General features: G+C 47.2%; 1 protein-coding gene across 11 annotated transcripts in view; it reads left to right on the top strand.

Moving 5' to 3' along the window:
• The window catches only part of LOC135907090 (Kv channel-interacting protein 4-like), a 431,449-nt gene that overhangs the window by 284,918 nt on the left and 120,137 nt on the right, over positions 1–26,394 (top strand). For all 11 annotated transcript variants that reach the window (XM_070522693.1, XM_065438759.1, XM_065438758.1 and 8 more), the window contains one exon: positions 19,537–19,661. In XM_070522693.1, the coding sequence (XP_070378794.1) occupies positions 19,537–19,661 (125 nt within the window). The remainder of the gene's footprint in view (positions 1–19,536; positions 19,662–26,394) is intronic.

Here is a 26,394-nt window from a genome sequence, read left to right as displayed (position 1 = left end):
TTGAACCGTCTCGGCTTAAATGTCACGGGTTGCAGTGTAGAAGTGTTTTCAGCGCAGCCATTATATCAGTACACAGAGACCCGAGAGCTTGACTTTAAAGGTCAAACCGGTTTGCCGCTTGAAAAGAGGAATAATTTATGATGAAAAGTCGATTTGTATGTTTACTCCAGAAATAAACTTTGTCGCGTGCTTGAGCTCTAGACACACAGTCGGAGATTAAGATTTCCTATTGGTATTGAAATTGTATTTACGGTTTGAAAGGTATCCTAAGTCGATAGGGTTTACCTAATATATATATATATATATATATATATATATATATATATATATATATATATATATATATGTGTGTGTGTGACGGCTTGTCACCCGTTCGCAGATGACGCGAAGTCGTCGACGGGCATAGAAGCCGGTTGGTCGTTCTGTACTCAAGAGAACACAGCGCAGGAGGCGGAGTCGGGAAAAGGAAAGAACAACAATATTTGTAGACGGACCACGACACACAATTCAAACGAAATACAAAAACAAAACAACAACAGATTTGCACTTTATCTAGATCAATGATGACGACATAAGAAATACAACGAACAGTTAACAGTAAATATAGAACTTGACACTACAGAAAACACACTGAAGGATGGTCAACTAAACAGAGTTCAAAAGAAAACAAATTATGGCATACGCATGGCCGGGCAGCAGCAGCACGTCCATAAAGCGTGGAGCCGCGGCAGAGCTTTCCCGAAGAGCGCTGGCAAGCCGATCTCATTGCGGCGGATGCGATTGCTGGGCTTTCTTTCCCGGGAATCTACGTCTGACGTCTTCCCTCGAGCAGGTTGAGCTAACTCTTACGTCAACCAGTCACTCGCATTTCTGACGCGGCTAGGCGGCCCAGGCGATACTGGACGGCTCTAGCTTCTTGACGCTTCTCAACAGATTGTAGGCTCAGCTTCTACACTGCCTAGCTCGGTCTAAAACCTGCGTTCAAATAACTTCTTTCACTAGTTGCCTGTTCGGGGAACGGCAGATATTGGTGACGATCCAATCTAGTTCACCGAATTGTATCCCGGCTCCTCTCAAGGTCTTGGCCGCGCTGCTTCTAATTAGGGGCGAGGGAACGGGTGATTTGCCCCGGCTGTTAGAAGTCGCGCACTTCTATTGCACCCCACGCGCCACCCCTTGAGTCCGTGGCGGGCCTCTATCGTTCGTTCACAAACACAGGAGAAACGACGGCAGCCGGCCATACGGTGCTGTCGGCACATATGCACTGTCAGCAATTCGTGGACACAGGATTTCACAAAGACACCACATATTTCAGATTATTCGCATTCCCGCCTTCTTAGTAAGCTTCTCAATGCTTGCGCGGGGCAGATCATGCGCAGGGGCTTCTACAAAAAATCATCTGGGCGCCATGGTCGCGCCAATGACAAAGAGACCATAACCTGCAAACCTGCCTTCGACTTCTTTCAGCCGCTTGCCTGAGTTGCCGGCACTAATTGTTTTGCTCGTCGATTCCTATTCCTACGATCTTTTGGCGCCCCTTGAGCGGTGCTTCGCCGAGTCGAATGATTCCGCACCGCGGCGATATTACGGAAACGTTGATGCAGCTCTTGAAAACCAACTGTTTACTTTCGACGTACGCGCCGCAAACTGTGATGTCAGTTTCCCGAGAGAACGCTACGTCAAACCAAGATTGGATTTAATAAAAAATGGCGCGCACATGTTAAGTGTAGAATCGGGAAAAAGAATGCTGGGTTTGCTGTTTAAACGTCGACAATAAAAAGCCTTCAAGAAGTGCATGTGCTTTTTGTTAGACCCTCGCGGCAACCATAGACACCTCTTTATGTTAAGACATATATATATATATATATATATATATATATATATATACACGTGTGATTTTGTGTCAATCGCAAATTAGGTACGACAATATTTTAGGAATGCATCATCCGCGCTTGAATTTTGGCTGACAAAACATCTTAACTACGTGAAGTAGCAAGGCGCAGGCCTGCAGAACTAAGCAGCAAGTAAAGCCCAACTTATGCGAACCTTGCCATCGTATAATGAACATCCTATATTCTACCGCTCACATACAGTCCTCACTTACGAAACCTGCACGCTACTATCGCTTCACTACAATCCATAACTATCACGAAACAGCCAGCCTCTCGGCGCGTTTGCATGTGGGTGCTGCCGGTGATGGCAAACAATAATACCATCACGCTTCGGCTGTAGCTGGAGCTTCATTACTCAACTGCTGCAGTTGGCCCTGCATAGTGTACAGCCATACATTCGGAGAACACTTGATTTTAGGATTTCTTTAACATCGTTTGGGTTTGCTGTATACATTTCGTAGGCATTCTTTTTTTTCGTAGAGTCCTTACAGGAAAGGCTAATTTCATGCTTAACCAAAAGTGCGGCATGAAATCCTGCTCTTATCTTGCTTAGAATATGCAAGTACCTTGCTTAGGTAAGGCACTTCATAGAAGAAAGTGGAATTCTTAAGGTGTTAAATATGCTAAAATTTCACGTGAGAAGGGCATTGACAATATGCGCCACAACAATAAAATTTTTATGCAGGTTGTAGTATAATGGACTCGATTTTTGATTTGTGATGCCTGTTAGCGAGACAGTGAAAAAGTGAACGGATGTCCTCTATTTGCCTACCCGGCGCACACATATTGTTCTTCATTGTTCTGTTGCTGAGCGCGAATTTAAGTGTTCGAAACCGTCCATTATGGCGTATTTGACGCTGCCTTTGAAATACTTATCAATGGTATCTGACACATTGTTTTCTTCGTGTGAAGTCTTTCTTTAATCCTCCATTTAACAGGTATTCAGGTGGCTAGAAAGGAAGATACTTAACGTGAGCAAGTTCATGAGCGTGGCGCTGCATTCGGGGGAGTCGGTACATACCACAACTAGCGATTTTCGTGTTGCTCACACGAACACTTCTATATAAATGTTAACCGGCAATTAACTAAACGAACATTTCGCAAAAACGAGAAATCACAACATTCCAATTTATCTTCTTTAAATCTAGCACTGTTAGCCTGATTTGGGGAAAGGTTTACCTCTGAGAATTGCCGTTTATATGTTTTTCTATCATAATCTATTAAAAACAACTCCATTGCGCTGTTACCTTCAAAAGAGCGCACCACGAACTCGGAGACTAGGCACCCGACTCCTTCACGTGAAGCTAGGTTCACCGTGCAGCTCAGAAAATTAGTTGGAAATACCACAAACGCTAGGAGCGTATTTCAGTCGTACCCACTAACAGGAATATAACGTTATGAGAATACAATTCTAATCCACTCTGACCACCACAGGCCCGAAGCCCAAGATAGGCGCGGAACACAGGACCAAAAAGAAAAAAAAGGTTTTGCGGTATAGCCTTTGTAGGCTTCCATCGGCCAATGCCTGGGGTTTTATTGAAAAAAGAAATTGCAGTACTGGCATCATCGATAGCTTTTGTTGTGGCGTTCATTTTAGTATTTTCATGCCTAGAATATACATGACCAAAATACGTGTTAGGTGGGAATGAATGACTTTTGGCACACATATCATGCAGAGCGTGTATTAAGTGCATACTGAAGACAAATTTTATACGTACAAACGAAACTCTTGAAGGAATTTAGCTTTACTTCATGTACAACTTATGCCGTTAATGATCAATAACAGGCACAGTAGGTCGTGTTCGAATATCCTGTCACAACATTTCAGAGCACCTGAAACTTGTTTAAGTCTAATCTCAGCTGTACTTCTAATGGATTTAATTTATTGTCTACTATCGCCTTCTTTGTAGAAATGTTTTTTGTGTTATAAAGAACACCAAGTTATCTCGCAATGTGTAATGTCTGGCACCTTATTATCTCTAGACACCCTGGTGCAACCATTGTTATTTGTATTATAATCGTTATGATTACTATTGTGATGACTAGACCGAGACTGAATTGGGATATGCACTAGTGCAGAATATTTAGTAACAAGCTTGACGTCCAAGAATTATTCTTTACGCTTATAAACACACTCTGCATCCCAAGTTGTCTGCCTGGCAAGAGCGCAGCCAGTGCGCACCTAGTGGCCAGACAATGCCAGCGCCGTTGTCTGTGTCCCTTCACTCGTCCCGTCGTTTAGCGCTGTTTTTATTGCTCGTAATACTGGAGTATTTTTCGATGATCATCATGGATGGTGCCACCATGCGAAGTGGTACACTGCTTCCCAATGAAAGCAGCAATTCCTTAAAAATTCGGCTGCTTCTGGTGGGACCTATGTGTGCCGCCGTCAAAGAAAAAAAAAAATCGGTGGGCATTTTGCTGAGCTAAACTACGATAGGCGAAAGCCTATCTATGACTGCCTCGGTTGCCGTTGTCTGAGCTGCTCTGCGAGCGGACGGTGCCATGGCCGTTTTTATTTTTTATTGATCATGATGATCTCCCATTGTTCACCTAGAGTCATACATCAAGCACTATGACAGCTGTCACCGGCTGTGATTCATCACCATTTTCCTGCATCCACCACGGACTGTGCACGGACACTCATGAGCCACTAAATGCTTAGGCCGTAATATTTAGAGGAGAGCCCCGGTAGCATGTGGTGCCTCTTTGTTGCACAGGAGGAGCTAAAAACAAAAGACCACTAACACTTCCCACGCCCCAAACCACCACCACTACTATGACCATCCCCATCACTCTTACCATCGGTGGCAGAGGTGCATAGCTTCAGGTTCCCGCTAAACTGCGAATGTTATTTCGCTGTCGGGATTGCAAGGTCATACGCAGCATCATAACAATCGTGCTATTCGTCTCTCAATGCCACCTAAAGGCAAAGCAGTAAACGAACCAACACGGATATGCAAGGGTATGTGGGAATCATTGTCCTCGCTGCAGCTATAAGATAAAACAGCTTCTGGCATTCGCGCGGACCTCGCCTACACTTTTATCTTGTAGCAAAAACATCTCTTGTAATGAAGCAGCGCGCGTCGTGTTTGCGATGGCAGCTCGGAGACGACGACGACGATCCGTGCTGTGATTTGCAAGAGAGCTCGGGCGGTTCGCTGATGCTAGGCTGCTATTTATGTGTTGCTTCTCTCCTTTACTTTAATTAAGCATCGTTACATTTGGTGGAGGTGCTGAAATTCCTCAAGTCACCCTGGAGCTCCACAATCGTACGTTGCCCACCGAAACCATGACTGCCGCGACCTACGCGCCGACTGTACCCATGGTTGCCCCTGTCACTTGCGCTGGCGTTCTCCGTCAGCGCGACCCGGCCATCTTTTGCGGGGCTGGAGGACATGGCGTCGAAGACTAGAGTGTTTTAGTTGAGCGTCTCTACGGCACGCTCCGCTCCGAGTGGCCCCGCTAAGCCAAAGCGAAGCGGCGGGCGATTTTCATGCTTTAGTTGTACGTTTAGCGTAGCGTATCGGAGCGGACGATGGATGGATGGAAGTTATGAGCGTCCCCTTTGGAATGGGGCTGTGGGTTGCGCCACCAAGCTCCTACTACTATGCTGCCTAATATCCTACCTAGGTTAACCATTAAAAAAAGAAAAAAAAACACTATGAACTACCACGTCCAAATTTTCTGATCCCCTATTGCGAACTGTGCTTTTGTACGCCTCCGTCTTTTGTCGTTTCCCTACTTTTCTTCCACCAATCCTCTAATCGCCTCTTACTAATGTCTATTGCGGACCTGTTTGCTTTGCCACTGCTCCCGCTGCACCCAAGGGCTTCAAGGAGGCCAGTGGTGCTTAAATCGACCGCTAGGTAGACATCTTCACATTCTAATAAAACATGCTCCGTCGTTTCCCTAGCTTTACCGCAGCAAGCACCCTTCGGACCTTTCGTAGTTGCAGCGCCCTCTGGCCGAATTCAGGGTAATGAAAGAAAATAAAAACACCTATTGATCAGTTTTATACAGTAAAACGTAAATATGCGTATATACAACTTATTTCTCCATGAAGTATCTAGACGTGCGCTTATAATGCGTTACCGGTCCATTTTACCTAACGGAATATCAAACGCCGTCTTGGAGAACGCCACGTGATAGCCAGTGCACTTGCTTTCTGCATCCAATCCTTTCTGACGCCAACGCTAGCCAAAGCGCTGCGCAGCACGCTCCGCTCAGGCAGCTTTCAGCGGAGCGTGTACCTAGCCCGCTTACGGCTAAGTGGACGGTGCATGCGCATTCGCGCCTCCGCTCCGCTTGGCTGCTTAGCGGTGCGTAAACACGCTCAACTAAAACGCTCTACTGGCTGTCTTCCAATGAACGTGGTAGCGCTCACAATATGTGGGACAACCTGTCTAAACTGAATAATGTGAGATTTTACCTTGCTGACGTTGAAAATCTATGGTTTAAGAATCACGAATCTGACATTTCGAGTTGGTCCGCATTCAAGGCACATTTCGTCTAATTGTTTGGCAGCCCCGCTGTCCGCAAGCTACGCGCCGAACAGCGTCTATGCCTGCGACCACAGCAACAGGGCGAGACTTTCCCCAGCTATATTGAGGATGTCTTGGATTTATACAGCCATGTTAATCCAACGATAGCGGAGGACGAGATAATCTACCATATTCTGAAGGGTATTGAGCGCGGCGGCTATCAAATGCTGCTGGCCAAGAGTCCAACCAGCATCGCCGTACTCTTGAACCTGTGTCAGAGTTTCGACCAATTGAGCCGAAACGTCCCAGAGGCTGACTCGGTCTCAGCCATTGCAGTTGCCGCTGGCCATAGCGATCTTTCTGCTCTCCTCCCTGAGCTCAAGGATTTCATTCGCGAGGAAGTGGCCCGCCAGTTGTCGCTGCTCCCTCAAAGTCAGGAGCCTGCCCAACACTGCCTCCGGCCGTGCAACAAGCCATCCGTGCCCAAACATATGACGTACTTAGCCCTGTTCGCCCGCCAGCTCCTCTGACGGCACCGCTCTCCTATGTTGACTGCCCACTGCTATTCGTATCTCCGACGACACCGCTCCAATATGCCGACTACCCGTCGTGGGTCCCACCTCCACCGCTCCACTATGCTGCCGCTGTCGCACGGCGATCACCGTCACATTCCGTCCCACCACCAACGCACCGAGTTCCTCCTGCTCCCGTTCCACGGCAGTCACACCAGCTTCTTCGTCGAGCCTACACGTGGCGCACGCCAGGCAACAGGCCTATTTGCTTCGCCTGTGGCATTGCTCGTCACGTTGCGCACTTTTGTCTTCGTAACATATCCTCGAACTGTGACGTCTTCGATCAGTGTCCCCACGTGCCACAACATGCCGCCGAGATACGCTGCCAAGATGCCGCGAACTCGCTGCTGGGACCCTTCGATCGCGACCGCCGTTGAGACAGTTGCCGTTCTCCTTCTCCACGTCGACGGTCGCTGTCACCTATGCGTCCTTAACCGCCTACTGCCGAGGGAAACTGGCTAGCGCAGTTCAGGAGGCAACAACTGAAATTTTTGAACTTTCTAAGGCCTAAATTTTTACCACAGAATCTCACAGACGTCCATGTCGAGGGACCATCCTACCAAGCGCTTACCGGGTCTGCCGTTTCCGTCATTCATGAAAATCTTTATCGCAAGCTGAAAAAAGTGACACCTTCTCCATCTGGCGTGGCACTCTGCACTGCTAGCGCGCAACGCATTCATCCTACAGCTGTATGTACGACCCGTATAGTCATGCAAGACGTTTTGTACATCATCAAGCTTTTTGTGTGGCCCTCCTGTTCTCATAATCTTATCCTCGGTTGGGAGTTCCTGTCACGTCATATTGCCATCATCGATTGGCCTTTCATGCGAGTGGCCTTTCGGCGCTATGTGACTCGCCATTGATCGACGCTGACCTCAGTGTTGACAACGTCTTCATTGATGATGATAGTGATCTACATCCGGAAACGTCGGTGCTTGTGATCTGGTCGTGTATTGCCATGCCAGACTCAGCTGTGGCGTTTCCGCCATCTGACATGCTTGCTGACCGCAAGGACTTACTTCTCCCATTCGCCATCCTCACTGTTAGGTCTGAATCTGCTTTAATACCCGTCTGTAATCCGCACCAGTATTACAAGGACAAATTACAAGGACGTCGAAGGACGTCACCATACTGCGTGGTGAGACCTAAGAATTTGTGCAAGCTGTCACGTCTATTGAAGACATTGACGTTCATGATGGCGCTAGCCGTTTACATGTGGACGCCATAACTTCCGTCTCACCAGCAGTTTTCGACAGCGCCATCGCCGCAGACCTTTCGCCGCCTCATCGCACTCAACTTGTTACTGTACTGAACGAGTTCGTTTCTTCGTTCGACTGCAACGAATCATCCTTGGGTCGCACGACAAGTGTCTCTCATACTATCGAGACCGATTCGCATGCCTCCTTGCGACAGCGTGCGTATGGCGTTTCCGCAGAAGAGCACCGAGTTATCCCAGAACAAGGGGACGACATGCTGTAGGGCGGCGTCAATCAGCCTTCTCAAAGCTCTTGGTCGTCACCTGTGGTTCTAGTGCGCAATAACGATGGCACCATTTAGGTATGTATCGATTATCACCACCGAAAAAGGATTACAAGATGTCTAGCCACTGCCTCGGATCGACGGTACTCTTGACTGTCTGCGAGGTGCCGAATACTTCTCGTCTTTAGATCTCTACTCTGGCTATTGGCAAGTTCCCATGGCTGAGGGCGACTGCCCAAAGACAGCTTTCATCACTCCCAATGGCGTGTAAGAGTTTAACGTTATGCCTTTTGAGCTCTGAAAAGCTCCCGCTGCCTACGATCGCACGATTGATACCATCCTTCGCGGACACAAGTGGAAGACTTGTTTATGTTACTTGGATGACATACTTGTTTTCTCACAGGATTTTCCAACACATCTCGCCCGTTTGCATGACATCCTCACCTGTCTCACTTCAGCTGGCCCACAGTTCAACCTCACACCCCGTCACAGCCCGTCCCGTCACAGCACCGCCGGACCTTCGTTGTCGAGGTCGCGAGACAGTGCTTGTTAGCTGGATGGAGCATTATTTTGACCCCCTCATTTTTTCTGCTCCCTGAATCACCAGGGCGGCTCCGTTTGACACCCGGGGCCATTGTAATGAAGCAGCTGCGCCTCGTGTTTCCGATAGAAGCTCGGAGACGACAGCGACGACCCGTGCTGTGATTTGCAAGAGAGCTCGGGCTGTTCGCTAATGCTAGGCTGCTGCTTATCTGCTGCTTCTCACCTTTATTTAAACATCGTTACACTCTCTCCAATACCTGAACTTTAAAGGCACCCATGTGCTGGGGCACTTTTCTCGATTTTATTTGTTGCATGGCAAGAGACACGCAAGTTCCGTTCGGTCCACATTTTAGTGCTGCTTGGCACGAAATTGTCCCGTTTATTTGAGCAAAAGTGCTACGTACCCTTGGGCAGTGCGAAACAATAAACCAATGCAGGTCAAGCCAATTAGGATGACGTATGCATGCGTTGTACTTACAAATAGCCGATCCTGAATTTCGGTGAGCAATTTCAGAGAAGTGTCTGTTGTCGTACATCTGACATACCTGTGCAGCCGCGTGACACAGGCTCGCCTTTGCCCGCCAGGGCTAAATCAGAGCCTCTAGAACTGCTCCACCGCTGAGTCAGCAAGACGAAGTTGTGCATGTATGCAATCTTGCTTCGTGCATGCTCTGTGGGGGCACACCGAGGTTTCTGTTGTTCAGCAGGGTCAGCCTTGGCAAAGTGCTCCCTCTGTGTTCGTAAAGTGCCACAGAAATGGAAGACGGGGCTTACTTGCCGCTGACACACGTTTCGCTATCGTGCGGCGCAACACGAAAAGCTCTTGGCTACGAAACTCATTGACAGCGCTATGTTTCATGGTAATAAGGCTGAAACCAAAATGTCGTCGTTATACAGATACGCAGCTTTGTTCCTAGCCGCAACAAGTTATATGTTTGCCCACTTTCATTTTTGTTAACCTTAACATTCCTTCAGTTTAAAATAACATCAATTTGCCTTGCTCTTGCTAGCTTAATTGTCTGTCATTTTACAATGATTGTGACTAGCAAAGTCGAGCCCTTCCGTTCCATTTGTTCTTTCCCGTGTTGGGAAGAGCTACAGATAGCTGTAAAGTTTGCAGTGCTTCTCCTGTCACTGGTTTTTACTCCAAAGCACCCTTCTCGTGCCTCTTTCGATAAGAAAGAAATGCTTCTTTCACGGAGAATCGCGTCTCGTAGTCGTTTGTACCGGGTCTTCTGTACGAGGCAAGGGTTGCACATTTCTAAATTGATTGTGTTGGTCACGCCCTCCCGCATAATATACCTAATGACACTATTAACCTCATCGAGGTGCAGCATTTTAGGGAGTGCACTTGTGAACAGTTGAGATCCGCTACGGGACTCTGGCAACGCAAGATAGAAACGGAGCTCGCAACGGACAACACGCATCTGAGCGTCATTAAATATCGCCGCATTTTATCTGCCCCGGTCACAATTCCACGCGAAGAACGGATAACATGTCAAATTTTCTGCTCGCAGAAAGACGGGGCGGCTGCACTGTGATTATGGTTGTGTCGTCGACGGTACTTCTGGTTTCCAACTCCCTGATTTTCCACTCAATCTCTTCGTGCTGAATGGAAACAGTACATCGTGTGCATCCGTCTTTCAAGCTTGGCCTATTTCAGAATGCCGCACTCGCTGCTGCGCAATCGCTGCTTGTGGAGTTACTACGTTCGCCTAGAGCGAGTGCTTCGCGCATTCAACACTGTGAACGCACCGTGACGAAACGTAGCCCCCTCTTCCTCTGTGGTTGGTGATGCGAGACTCTCTGGCAAGATAGAGGGCCTGAAGGACGTCGATAGCGGGCTTTGCATTGTGCCCTTCAGCGCGGGCGCTTGGCCGCCGCCGCAATTATTCTCTGCCGCCCACAACTAGGCTTTCGTTGGGAGCACAGAATGTTAGTGAATGTTTCAGCGATCGCTATCTGAAATAAACATGACTAATTAATTCCTCGTTGGCGGGTCCAGCTCGAAGGGAATTTGGTGAGAGCTTAGAAATTTATGCCAGACTAACATGCCTACCCAATGGGCTGCTGCACTGCTTGAGTGTAACTACCTAAGATGATGCATCTCAGGTGATTTCTGTTATCACAGATTATTTCAATGAGTAGTTAACTAATCAGCACCTTCAGTACAGCCGACACTTGTATGCCAAGTATAGCTGTTGCAGTGCGGTCAATAATTAGCTAACATGCGGCAATTACACTTTTATTTACTGGTTTTAGGACGCACGTAGCAGTGACAGTAATAGCTCGAGGCCCTGGAAGTGGTTTGAACATTAATTTGATTCATTAGATATAATGTCTCAAAGCAACACAGTCATTTAGTCTTGACCAATGGGTATTCTTTTTACGGTCGGTGCATGAGCAGTTCGCCGTCTCGAGCCCACCGAGACGCGGCTGCTGGCGCTGGCAGTGAACCCGCGGGCCTCAATGTAGCGAAACGCCACGGTTGCGGATGGGCTGAAACAATGTACAGGACTTGAAACGTGCCAGCTGTCAGCCGTTGAACAGCTATGTCGCTCGACAATAATTCACAGCTGTCCGCTCCTTTTACGAAAATTACACGAAAACAGCCCTCTTCACACAAGTACTTCAGCAAGCGGGTCGCCTTGGCGCTGTGATAGCTCCGGGGGCGTTGCGAAAAAAGCGTCTTGCACAGCTAACGTATGCGCCGCAAACCGGCCTTCTAGTAGCCTGCTTGGTGGCGCTGCTTTGTGGAGCAGGTGGGTGCGTAAGCGCGTGGTTCTCTTTTCTTTTTTGTGCTGGCTTCCTAAAAGGAAGCCAGCGAAGCACGTTTATTGCATATTGCCTAAAGCATCTCAATTTGATGCCTCCTGTAACAACCTACAACTCACCTTTTGTCAAATAGGAAAGTAATTATTTATTTATTTATTTACATGTACCTTACAGGCCTTCGAGAAGGCATAGTGTAAGGGGGGAAATACGGTAACATATTAGTATGGAATCGGGAAAGAAATAAACATCAGCATAATGAAAGGAGTACGCACAGAACATGGAAAATTAATACATTAGTAAATACAATATGTAGAACAATAACAATAAATGGTAAACAATAACATAATAGCATAACAACATTGTAAACGTTTTTGCATGTTATACAGTAGTAAGTATTGTAAAAAAAATTTGGGGGCACTGAAATTCTTTAACATTGTAGAAAAAATGCAAGAAAATTACAAAAGACATGACGTGTTTAGACGGTTGAAACGGCATCTTGATTGGTTAGTAGATTGTGAAATGCAGTGTGTTTAGGTTGGCATGCAATGGTATCTGCCAGTGCGTTCCATAAACGCGCCGCATGGGTCAAAGCTGAAAAATGAAAAGCGTGTGTGTTGCCATAATTTCGGGTGTAGCTGAACTGATTGTTCAGTCGTTGTGACGTCGAGGATGCTTTTTTCTGGTTTGATAAGGTTAGGCCAACTGTGTGAACAAATCTATGAAATAATAATAGAAGGGAAATATCACGGCGAGTAGTTAGTGGTTGCAACGAAAGATCGATTTTTATTTGGGTTACACTTGACTGGTTACTATAATTTTTAGAAATGAAACGGCTCGATCTATTCTGGATGCTCTCCAGGAGTTCGATGAGGTAATTTTGATGAGGAGACCATATACAAGAGGCGTACTCAATTTGTCGCCGTATAATAGTTACGTAAGCTAGTTTTCGTAGTGGTGAAGGCGCGCTTCTTAAGTTGCGGCGCAGATATCTTAATCATCTGGAGGCGTTAGCTGAAATGGAGGTGATGTGTTTAGTCCATGAAATATTGTGTGTAAGGAGCACTCCTAAGTACTTATATTCTGTGGTGTGGTCAACTATGTTAGAATCCAGATGATAAGAAAAGTGAGAGTTACCAGTTTTTCGAGAAAAGGAAACTACTTTGCACTTCGACACGTTCAGGGACATGAGCCACGTAGCACACAAATCACTGATATGTGCCAGACCATCTTGGAGTGCCGCGTGGTCAGAGGGACAGTCTATTGAACGTTATACAATGCAGTCGCCAGCAAATAATCGTACAGAAGATGATATATTGTAAGGTAAATCGTTATAGTAAATTAAAAAGGGAAGAGGCCCAAGTACACTGCCTTGAGGTACACCAGAGGTGACGTCCGAGAGGCCAGAGGAAAAGTTAGCAATAACAGTGAACTGTTCGCGATTAGTAAGAAAATTACGAATCCATGATAGGGTTAGTGCTGACCTAGGCATCCGGGGTAAAATGCTAAACTGCCTAGCTGATTTTATTTCTAATAAAGCATTTCAGGTACATCTGGGCTCAGTACAATCTCATACATTTAAACAAGCAAATGGTGTTTCACAAGGCTGTGTTCTCAGCACGACACTCTTTATAGTAAAAATAAACTCAGTTAATAAGATCTCCAAGTGGCTTGCCGCGCCTCGAAATTGCTAACCTGTGAAAGGCAGCTTCAACTCACAATAAATAAACTTACACAATGGGCTAACAAAAATGGTTTCCGTTTCTCCACACAGAAAACAGTTACTGTTTTGTTCTCTCAGAAACGAGGGCTACACAGTGATCCAGTCCTAAAATTGAACGACACCATACTGCCGGTGAAACAAGACCATAAGTTTTTAGGAGTAACCTTTCACACCAAAATTAACTTCCTAACTCACATAAAAGCACTAAAGATTAAAGCAAACAAAGCTCTAGATATCCTTAAAATTTTGTCTCATAAGCACTGGGATTGCGACCGAAAGTGCCTTTTACGTGTTTACCGTTCTTTTCTGCGTAACCTTTTAGACGACGGCTTCATGGCTTACGGCTCAGCCAGACAGTCCCACATCCAACGACTTGATCCAGTACATAACCTTGGACGGCGACTGGCAAGTGGTGCCTACAGAACTTCACCTATTCAAAGTTTATACGTCGAGTGTAGTGAGCCCTCCTTACGGCAGCGCAGAGCATTACTCACCTTTTCCTACGTACTCAGAATTCAGTCATCACCGCAGCACATATGCTACAACATACTCACACAATGCAACTCACGCTTACACTACACAACTAAACCGAACATGATTAGGCCACCTGTCCTGTGATATGAGCAATACTGTCGGGATTATGACATCCCCCACGAAGTCCTCCAGGTCGCCAAGAAACCGCAACGGTTGGCCCCGTGGTACGATTTCACACAGTTGTGCGACTGGACATTAACACATTTAAGGAAAAGAGACATTCCAGGCGAACACATTATACAAGAATTCCATGCTCTTCAGGACAAATATCAAAATAACATGCAATATTACACTGATGGCCCTAAAACAAAAGATCACGTGGGTGTGGGGGCCGTAACGGCAGATTGGGAAACAAGTATTCGATTGCCACAACACGCTTCTGTTTTCACGGCTGAAGTTTACGCTACCTGGTTTGTTAAAAAAATTATCACTGATAAACACAAACATGCACTCAATATACTGACTCTTTAAGAACACTGAAGGCTCAACAGCTGAAATCTGAGTGTGAACCCCTGATAGGAGACATTTTAAACGTGTTGGCGTTAAAAAAATACGGGAGGTCAATTCGTTTCTGCTGGGTTCCAAGCCATGTTGGTATACCGGGTAACGCAGCAACTGGTAGATGCGCATCGATGGCAGCGTAGAAAGAGATAAGAAACACAACACTTCCATGCAAAGACATCATCCATGCGATTGAAAAAGCCTTAACGGCAAAATGGCAACGCGAATGAGACCGTTGTATCGACAACAAGCTACATCTCACTAAACAGATATTTGGCGAGTGGAAGTCATGATATCTTCAGGAGTGGTTTATCGAAGTAGTTTTATGCCGACTACGCATTGGACACACACACCTCACACACAATTATTTACTTACAAAAGAAGACAACAGCATGCGAGAAATGTCAAGAACCACTAACAGTTATGCACATATTACTGACATGTACGCATATTGAAACACACAAACGAGCACTTTTGCACAAATTATATCAACTACACATACCTTTACACCCTGCTCTAATTTCATGTGATCGTCCACTAGTACCATTATGTGACGTCCATAAATTTTTAGATGACACTGGCCTTTTGCATAAAATATAGATTAACAAAGGCTTTTCCTTCATAAAATGGATTTTAAGACACCTCGTGTTTGGCGCCGCATGGCCTTAGTTGCTTTTGTGCCATTAAACGCCAACTAACCATTTAACTAAGTAACTAAATAACTAATTAACTATATTTGCATTGTCTTCATTTTTCAAAAATAGGAGCAAGGTACGGTACCGTACCTTGCTTAAGCTTATCCTGTTTAGGTGCAACAGCCGTCATATAGTAGTAGGGTTTCCAAGCCTTCTCACGTCACCCCTCTCCCAATCCCTTGAATGGAAACTGGATTCTTCTCCTCACTCCTCACTACAGTTCTAGTCCACGTCTCTCTGGACTAGCCCCTGAGTAAAAAGGGAAGCGCTACAGTTTTTGCAATGCTTCTGAGGTGAGTCACGGATAATTGCAGCTGTCTAGAGGGTAAAGTGGCGGGACCCAGCGAGCTCCAGAGGGCACTGCGCACATTCGACGTGGTGGGGTGAAAACGAGTTTCCGCCGTCACCTTTCCTCTCTGACTCGCTTCTGTTATGCATACGCATCCTCTCACCCACCCCCTTCCCCCACCGCGGTGTGCCGGACAGCTTGAAGTAGTAAAGGCAAGGCGCAGAAGGCCAGGACTCAAGAAGAACACAAACGACAGGACAGCAGCAGCCGCAGCAGCAGCAGCAGCAGCAGTAGGAAAGTCGAAGGAAGAGGGAAAGTAAGCTTCGCTTTAAAAATGTGTTGGCGTTCCTGTTATCTTCAGGCCTACTCTAGAAGGAGGAAACATATGGAATGTTAACCCTAGCAAAGTGGCATCCGCAGTTGTAGCGTCGGCTCGAGAGAAAGTTCTCAGCCATCGCCTTAACAAGGACTGCAGCCTGATGCGTGGTTACAGTGTCAACACACCCAGCCGGCAACCGTTTGCTCACGGTAACTGCAGCTAGCTGGCGTGTCTGTAGAAGCCCGTGTCCCATATTCATATACGGCCAGCTATGGCAAAATGCACGATGTACCTCTCAGTTGGTCAAATGAAGACCTACAAGAACATCTACGCGACCAAGGCGTCGTTACAGCAATGAGGCTCACCACTTACACCCCTGAAGATGGCAGGAAGGTCAAAGAGACACGTCGTCGATTTGTTCTATTAGAATTCACCAAGTATTCACCTTTACCTCAACGAGTTACGCTTGGATTCTGCAGTGACCCTGTCACCGAATACGTCGCGGCAGCAACGCAGTGCTATAAATACCAGAGACATGATCAGATATCGGGACGTTGTACCGGTCCAGTGTGCTGCGAAGTGCGTGATGGCTCCCATTCAGAGAAGGAATGCACCTCCAGGGCGCAACCTAAATGCGCCAACTGCGGTGGCCTACACCCTGCTTCATATTGAGAGTGCGTTAAAAATAAGGCTGCTACACTTGCTCGCGCGGTCAAGCAAGTACAAGGGAAACCACCCAAGCGCCATGAACCACCGGCTTACCCCGACGTTGTTTTCGCGAATACAACAAACAACTCCCAGGAACAATCACGACAAAGCCAAAATACATTCGGCAACACACACGCTGATGCGGTTAGAAGAAAACATGGGAAGCGCGCGGCCTCATAGCCTCCTTCGAAGCAACCGGAACGTGTCGCAGAACGCCCGCCAAACGACCACTACCGCCATCAGCCTCAGGCGCCACAACACGACAGGATGACCTGCGAAAGGCAGCAACACAAAAGCACTGAACAAGGCATTGCATGCTTACTGATTCTGATATTGTTTACAGCCCTCAAAGCTCTTGTCCGCGCCAACCCCTCGTCGAGATGTTTCCCACAGGTAGAAGCCGTCCTTACAATGGAGCCGTCGGTGTCGGCATCTTACGTTCCGCAGGGGCACACTACTTCACATTATTATACACGGCTTCTGCTACGACAGCCTCACCTGAGCTGACCACCCACAATATTTTTCGCCCATGCACCATATTCTAGTGGAACGCCCGCGGTCTTTGCTCGAAACTTTCAGATATATGGCAGCTGGTGTGAGCGTATAACTTCCCTTTCATAGTCATCTCTGAATCGCGCATCGACGGACAATTCCGCATGCAAGGTTACTATTTTCATCGTTCACAGCAACCGGATGACATCAGCAGATTACTCAGGGTTTGGCAAGGATATTCGGCCTCCCTGGTTGATATTGCGCCTCACAGTGACAATGAATATCTGTGTACCATAATATAAATAGGCCAACAAGATTACACTGTCATTGGAGTACACCTTGAGCCAGGCAGGCCATTCGATGCTTCGAGGCTTGAAAACGTGATTGGAATGACATCTTGTCCGCATATTATTTGTGGAGACTTCTATGCTCACAGTGAAATTCAGGGCAACTCAAACACATGTGCACGAGCAGCCAAGCTCGCAGAGCTTCTCTATTCTCTATTCAACTGAACCTCTAAATGACAGCCGTACTGCGTATAGACGTGGGATCGTACCACGTGCGGTAATTTGGTTTTTTCATCCGCGGTCGTACGATTATTTTTATCATTTCTTTAATTCAATTAGCAAGTGCAGGTAATTTCTATTATTCTTTCCTTGGTGTCTTTGTTTGTTGGTCTCTCAGGATATTCTTGCTGTTCTTGCTCTTTTTATGCAATGCTTATCTGTTCATTTCTTTTCTCTTTTTTTCTTTCTTTTTGACATCTTTCCGTAAATATGCAAATATCATCGTTTCGTGCCAAGATTGCAATGTCTTTATGCATCGATAGCTTTTACCGATTGTATTTCGTGATAAAGGGCGCCATACGGCCCCCTCACCATGTGCTTCTTCGTAGGCCCGTGAGGTATTTCTAAATAAATAAATAAAAATAAATTAGAATTGCCGACATCGTTGCTGGATAATTACTTACAGTATCTCCCTTAGGCCGGCGTTTTAGATCTCGGAATCAATGACGCGGCTTTTAGTGAAAGAATCATCTGGCATTTATTTAAGATAGCGATCTAATCAGATGTCGAAAATATCATGTTGCTGAACCTTTCATCCCGGTGTTCAGTGCATTTTTGAATTTTGGTTATTTGATGTACCTAAAACGAACTGGAATCTGAAAGAGAATTAAGTTGTGTGTTTTTGCAGTCTCTGTCTATTGCTAAAATTATTCGCGTTCATTATTAAGCTGTTATAGCGAGTGTTGTAGGAGGGAGGGCGTTGCGATTGTTCCTAGCGTAATGTTCATGTAGGTACGTCAGAACCGCAGCAGTCAGGCTGGTGCCGCTGTTTTACGCAATGTGACCTGTAATTGACGTCACTCCGAGTTCATCAAAGTGCGCTAATCATGAGGAAGCAATTGTCTATTGTCATAGCAGTAATAAGCGAAAGTTGTGGACAAACGCCTTGTCAATTCGACTTGACCTCTTTTCTTTCCGAGCATGGCACTGAGTTGTCGATGAGCAAAACATAAACCAATCAAATGCAAAAAAGCACAATGATTATCTGTGTCTGTCTAACTTCCCAGTGACATGCAGCGGCGAAGACAAGTGTTGCCAGCTGCTTCGCGCTGGCATGTTTTCCACTGCTTGAGCCACTGTTACCAGTTCTTTCGATTGAGAACCACCTTGTTCCCTTGCTGATTCACCTTGCGTTCGCCGTCCCCCTCAGCACTCTCGCTCTTTTGTTCCCCAACTGCGTTTTCTGTCATCTGCTGCATCGCCCATCTGTATACTTGATTTTAATATTTTTGAGAACGTGAGCACGATTGCGTGAATACTGCCTGCTGTACTGCCTACAGAGGACACTGTTTAGCACGCCATATAATTCTTCCACCGAGTGCACCTGCTTAGCTCCTGCCTTCGCATCGTGGCAATTGCATGACGCCGATCAGAAGCGGCGGCCAAGCATTTGCTGTGCTGGCTGCTCTGACGTCCGTTCCACGTCGCCGCGACATCAGCCGCGCACGATACCCGCCATCGCCATGCCACCACCCCGATTGGGTCATTTTTTATCCATAATAATAATGACAATATTACAGTTATTTAAAATAGTGATAGTTAGAAGAGCATATTTCAGTTTCTATATGGAGGATGCGCGGCAAAGCGCATCATGAACTAAAGGGCCCCAAACAGCCCCCTGAGAATGGTGCGAAGCAATCGGGGCAAAACAAGTAGGATAACTTTTAGGTCCGCTAAATGACTTCGCAGAGCGTGACCGACCAACACGATTTAAGGCACCGCTTACTTCGTGTATATTTCACGAGAAACAGGATTTTTCATCGTAAGACATTTGTGCGTGGAGCTTACGCATGGAGGTAAAAAAATTAATAATTAGTTTGGTTAGTCGCTTGCGCGAAGTGTCTACCATTTGTCGCGCATAGCTCTGGAAACTAATGTCAAAGTTATTGAGAAAGTTGTTATTTATAGAGAAAATATATTTTTATCTTATTTCTTTCTTTCTTTTCTATTTTATTTCTATTTTACAGAAAAAGCCATCGATGATTTGGAGATGACCGTGGTCCGCTGCAAGCCCGAGACCATCAGTGCCCTCTGCAAGTCCACGAAATTCAGCAAAGAAGAAATCAAAAGAATCTATCAAGGATTCAAACAGGTACTTTCACAGGTCGTTCTCTAGGGAAGCATGAATATGCCTTAGGGGTGCCGAGTGGAAGGTCGCTAGTGAATATCACAAACGCCATTTCGAACCTTCTGACCTAATGAATATGGTTCTTCTATTGAAAGAACTAAAAGAAAATGGTAATAGAAAGAAAACAGAAATGAACTTCAAAATGTTACGAATGCTAGAAAGCTTATTTTCGACGAAAGGTCACTGATATTCTTATTATTGCTTTGTCTTCGGGTCGTACATGCGTACGATAAAAAGCAGATGCCAAAGTACAAAATAAAGTTGATACCTTTTATATTTCGTCGTAGTGCAGTGTCCCGATGTGCTAAATAGGTGGCTAAACAAACCAGTAAACAGACAGGAAGGAGATGAAATTGTAATTGTTTTAAATATAGTGTCAGGAAACTAAGCTTTTTTTAGTTCGTTCACGCAGTGCGCGCTGCTCACTGAAAGAATCACAAATTTAGTGCCTGCTAAAGAAGAAGGTAGCAATTGAAAGGAGCCGCCAGGGTGCAATATCTACGGGAAAAATTACGTGTCATAGCTTCGGGGTGAGCACTGAGGGCTTAGTAAGCCTCACTGGAAACCATTTTTTTTCGCTGTCATCCTCGAAAGATGGTTAAACAGTAGCGAAGGACCACAACTAAACAGCAAACAAAAGCGACTGTGCAGCTTTCTCGTGGGTTTTTTGAACATGGTGCAAAATCGACTGTCATGCTGCAAGGGCGTAGTGCTGACCAAATATGGTGGTTTAACATTCCGCTCGAGTACCTCCAACGGAGTTAAAACAAAGCGCAGTGCGGTATGATCATGGGATGAAGCGCGCAATGCAATGGCTGCAGCGCGGTATGGGCAGCGCACTAACACCTACCATGCGTCTCACAATGGTGGCGAGGTGAAATGCACCACCAGTGGCTGCGATGCATGCGTCCAACCTCCATGTCGCGTGAGCTGAAACTGACGGATAACTGCCGGCATTGGGTAGCGCTTGCTGTGAGACGCGCTGTCCAGATTCCGGGAGAGATTTACCCTAACCGATTCAGAGGAAGCACGTCCCGTCTGATGGGCCGCAGCATACCCAAGGTTGCCAAACAGGTTATTCGACAGCCACCCCACACCGTCTTCATTTGACCTGAACTGCTGACCGTGCCTCACTTCAGGGTAAGGCACTGAGCGCACGCGGTCACCGGAGAAATCAACCTCCTAGCGGCCCCGCGTGGCGAAGCCAGTTATCCAGACCGGGTAGTGCCCCCCACTCGCATAGAGACATATTAACGCGACAGCGTTAGGGAGCTCGTGTCGCAGAAAAGCCGGTGTTGTCGGCGTCGGTGTCGGCGGTGTTGGCCGTGAGCAATAAATTCCAGCAGGCACTTCATGAATAAAAAACTTGCAAGATGGGCTGGGTGGGAATCGAACCCTGCAGGGTCTCCGGAGTGTGAGACAGAGACGCTACCACTCAGCCACGAGTTCGATGCTTGAAAGCGGTACAAAAGCGCCTCTAGTTAATGCGGTGTTGCCTTAGAAACGAGCTGTTTCTAAAGCTCAGGCGTGCGTTGCTTGCTCAGGCGCACATTTCGTTGCTGCGCCGAACGCTGCTTTGCTCGACGCTCACCGCGTCCGATGCGGGGCGCGCAGTCGCTACGCCGTAGCCCATTGTCTCACACCCCTTGGCGGGTCGATGGGAACGCTGTCGCGTTCCACTCTTGAAGGCGAAGCTTAGGCGTCCTCCAATTTTTAAGCTGCTACAGAAGCGCATGGCACACCCTTGGTCCACCGCCACCGTTCTCGCGAGAGGAAGCGGTAAACCCGAGCTCCAGGGGAGCACAGAACACAACCTCCGCTCTTTCCACAAATTTCACCCCCACCGCTACGGCGATTCCTGCTCCGGCTGTGGTAGCTCATCAGCGGCGTTCTATGTCGCGACGGAGTCCACCGCAACATTTTTCTCTCCCTTGCCGCTCATCCTCCACCCCCTCAGCACAAGAAAAGTTGTGCGGCGATGCCTTCTTCGTCGGGCCTCACGAAGTCTACCGGGCCCTAATTCAAGGGGCCCATGAGAGTGTCCAGATCATCACAGGGACGCCGGACTAGGAACTCTCCCACCCTTTTTGTTTTTTCTTATGAGCAAATAAAAAGCTTTGCTCTGTCTTCCGTGCCCAACAAAAGGATGCTATAGATTTGGCGGGACAATTACTAGAAAGTTACAGCTCAGCGAACCAGCGGGCCAGCGGACCCAGACGCGACTGCGCATGTTGTACCACGCATGTCCACTGGCGTCTGCGCTAGCCAGCTGGCTCGCTGAGCTATAGCTCTCTAGTCTGTTCTGAGCGGCAGTGACAGTGGAAAATTATAGCTCAACGGCCCAGCGGGTCAGCGTTGATGCCAGTACGCATGCGCGGTACAACATGCGCAGTGGCGTCTACGCTGGCCCGCTCGGCCGCTGTCTCGCCGAGCTGTAACTCTCTACTGTCAGATCCGCTCTGAAAAGAGTATGCATACAGCTTCTCAGCTGGAACGCAAGCCACAGCCATGATCGAACGCAGCAACAGAAGCAGCGCAGCTACGGTCGATCACCTCGGCGGCTATTCCAGGTCCAGAGAACGAACGCAGGCGCGCCCACATGCTGCGAGCTGCTGCGTTCCAGCGTGGCCGTGCGTTGCCCTGGCAGCCCCAACGAGGCGACTGAGCGTAGCGTCTAGGTCGCATTCGCTTCGATTCGTTGTTTTCGCATCTAAAGCGACAACGCGTTCGTAGAGACCTTGCAACCGACCGCGCGCGAACTGCGCATGCGCCGCCGAGTGTGGCAGCACGACAGCGACGGTGCGTGGGGATTGCGACTCGATCGTCCTTACAACTGCTATTTCAATAAATATCATCATTGATCCCACATTGCCAAGAAGCTTTGCCAAGGAGCTTCATGTTTTAAAAGAAATAGGGGGTTTTACTTGCCAAAACCACTTTCTGATTATGACGCACGCCGTAGTGGAGGACTCCAGAAATTTTGACCACCTGGGGTTATTTAACGCGCGCCTAAATCTAAGTACACGGGTGTTGTCGCATTTCGCCCTCATCGAAATGCGGTCGCCATGGCCGGGATTCGATCCCGCGACCTCGTGCTCAGCAGCCGAACACCATAGCCACTGAGCAACCACGGTGTGTTAGCTTCGTGATTGTCTCGGGTAGACCACAACTAGTTTTTATGCGAAGCATATTACTAGGGCTCAACCCAGCTCCTCAGGCGCGGCGGTGTCGCCTTCAATACCACGTGACACCGTGACGTCACGACAGAAGAGAAACGGGGCTCCAACTCGCGCCGTCGCTCGCGGCGTCGCCTTCAAGGCTGACCACGTGACACCGTGACGTCACGACAGAGGAGAAACGGGGCTCCAACTCGCGCCGTCGCTCGCGCCGTCGCTCGCGGCGTCGCGGCGGTATATAAGCAGCTGCGCTTGCCTCTGCTAGACACGCACGAGGTGAGATGCTTCCTGGAGACAGAGCTGCTCGTTGGAATGAGAAGCGAAGGTTGCGGCGTGCTACAGAGACTGTTTCTAGGTGGCTTTACTACGGCGCAGCGACTACGCGAAGCGCATCGGACGCGGTGAGCGTCGAGCAACGCAGCGTTCGGCGCGACAACGAAATGTGCGCCTGAGCAAGCGCCGCACGCCTGAGCTGACGCCGACGACACCGATTTTTCTGCGGCACGAGCTCCTTAACGCTGTCGCGTTAAAATAAAGGCTAGTATGCTTCGCATCCTGGGCTTCACCTTAGCGAAGCCACAGCCGTTTTCTTTTTCATGAAACTGCCACGAATGTATATCTTTCTGCAAGGTTGATTTGTTATAATGCTTCATTTTCTTAGGCCTGCTGCCTACTTAACAAATGTCGCATGAAGTTGAGTATCCTCGTGGTATGCAAAATTTGTATAGTATCTGTCAACGAACATTGGCGCGGCAAGCCGACGAACGAACCGTTATTAGTGCAAAAGCACTGCTTGACTCATGGGGCGTTTTGCCAGTGTCAGGCGGTGGTTGTACATTTAATGGTAGGAACGCTAAAACACAAGCAGCATGTATGAGATCGATGCAGAGTACAGAAAAAGGTCATAATGTATGGAAAGTGGTTACGAAGACATATTCAAGTGTGATAGGCTAAGTAATTCGAACAGAAAATTTCGAATACATTTCGCCGTAGGCGGATTTGAGCCGACGCCCCCAAGAGGAAGCTTTGCAGTGCGAGCCAGAGGTGTTACATCTACTCCACACCAGTGGGCGTTCTCGGCGAGGCGAAGGAGCGCCGAATTCGCGCGGCGCGCCTAGCGGTTCGTGACGTCACGGGAGAGCGCTCGCCACTTGGACATAAAAGGACACGCGCGCCTGCTTATCTTCATCGCGTCTCGGCTGCGCCTGCGAGGCCAAGTGGCTGGCCGCGGAAGTAGGCCCCGGAAGAAGCACGGGAGCAGCGCAACGCGGGGGCTCGGCGTGCAAAGCGGCGAGAAGAAGCCGATCCTCGTTAACGCGAGGCCGAAGCTAAACAGGAGAGGCTACGTCACCTCGTTTGTCAATGGAGTAAACAAAGAAGAGATTGTAATGGTTCTCAATGTGTGTCTTTCCATTAAACAATTCCGGGAGCCCGAAACGCTTCAAGGGGCTACTGCGAAAGCATTAGAGAGGACCCGTTTAGGGACTACATGAGAGATTACCTTGGGAAACTGCTTAAGGAAACAAAAGTTCGCCACAATAGTTTGCCAATGTAGTCCCCACATGTGTTCCCTTTAGTGCTTGTCGCCATTGCCACCGCAAGTGTGGCGAGCTCCCCAGTTTTGATTCTTCACTGTGATAGGACAAACAATGCTGTAAACTTGTGCAAGGGGTGCATGATTTACCAACGCACACAGTTGTCGGTAGGCTTTTCGGTTTTTGTAAAATAACTGTTCGCGAAAGCCACTCCCTATAATCAAAAGCCCACTCTAGTGGCAAAAAAGGAATGAAATTTTCGCTCAGGTCAATGCACAACATATGCGCCTGACGAAAGAACTTAATTGCTTTTTTAAGACAATGCTTCCTTTTTAGTGTCATTACGTACTTGAGGCGCCCGGTGAAACAGCAGAGCAACTAAAAAATAACATTGTAAATGAAATGTTCGAACAGAAGCTTGGGGTGAAAGGTTCGTCCGTTGGTAGAATTCATAGGCTTGGTCATAGTCATAACAAAAATCGACCGACCATTTTGTACCTGCAGGATTGTAAAAAATGCTGAGAAACTGAAAGGCACACGTATCTTCATCGAGAATGATTATTCCCGTAACACTCTGCGCAGGCGCCGGCTTCTGTATGAGAGTGCAAGGGGAGATAGGGCAAATGGGAAAAAAATCTATCTTGTCAATGATAATCTACGGATTGACAACGACACCTTTGTGTGGGACGAGTACGAAAACACACGTGTTAGGCTCCCTGCTAGACGCGTCAACGCGGATAACAATTGACAACCACGTGTTTCTCGGCCACAGAATTTGCGCCTCTTAAACGTAAACATACGAAGTATAAATAACAAAACTGCAGAACTAGAATTCATACTCCTTCGTCAGGACCCTCATATAGTAGTATTATTCGAAACATGGCTCCGTGAAAAAATTTAAGACGAGGACTTGGTTCCTGGATCCTACAATATATACCAAAGGGACCGAACTTCCCCTGGCAGTGGTGCGGCCGTTATTGTGAGCAAAAACACGTCTGTATCGTTACTAGAACAAATTGATAATCATGAAAGTTTGTTCCTACAGATACATTTGTACGGGTTCTTGTTTAACCTTGTAGCAGTGTACCATCCGCCGCGTGCAACGTCGGATTTCCTAACCAAACTTCATGAACGTATTGTTAAATATTGCAGAAAGACCATAATAGTGGCTGGCGATTTTAACCTTCCCAGCATAAATTGGAAGAAACTTTCGTCACCTACTCTAGCGCACCAAATTATTTTCGACACAATGTTAGCTTGCGATCTCGACAACGCAGTTCACGTTCCAACAAGGGTGCAGGGATCTGCTTCCTCTATTCTTGATCTGGTTTTTCACAGCAGATCTCTTCGAGACGTTGAAATAACTGTTGAGGAAGGCATATCAGATCATCGGCTAGTGTGCTTCACATGTCGAACAGATAGTTCAAACAATAACACGCCTAAAGATTGCAAATCCGTCAAAAACTGTACTAAAGCAAATGACGAGTCCATTATCGATTACCTTGAACTAGCACTGGAAGACTTCTCTGGCGTTGATGTCGACTTCCTATGGCTAAAGCTGAAATCCATTTGCCACTTCTGTATTGATAACTTCATCCCTAGTAAAATGAAGATGGTGCACCGAAAATATCCTTGGATCAATCGAGATATAATCCACCTCGTTAGAAAAGTAAAAAGATTCCGAAGGCCAAAAAATAATTTGGCCAAGTATTCAACGAGCTAAAACAAACACTCACTAAAAACATTAGAGCAGGTAGGCAGTTTTATTGCTCCCACACTCTGACCATATTTCTTAAGACTGACCCTGAAAATTTTGGCGACATTTGAACTATACGAAAAGGCAAGCTCTTGACCACCTAATGATTGATGGTCAGATAATTCGAGATAAGCAACACCAGGCATCTAAATTTGATCATTACTTCCTTTCTATCTTCTCTGAGTCTAATCAGTGCTCTCCGGTCATTGCTGAAGATGTAGAAAACGTAA

This window comes from Dermacentor albipictus, chromosome 7, assembly GCF_038994185.2.
Source record: "Dermacentor albipictus isolate Rhodes 1998 colony chromosome 7, USDA_Dalb.pri_finalv2, whole genome shotgun sequence".
Classification (NCBI taxonomy): domain Eukaryota; kingdom Metazoa; phylum Arthropoda; class Arachnida; order Ixodida; family Ixodidae; genus Dermacentor; species Dermacentor albipictus.
Note: the sequence above shows the minus strand (reverse complement) of the source record. Positions and strands in the feature narration are given on the sequence as shown.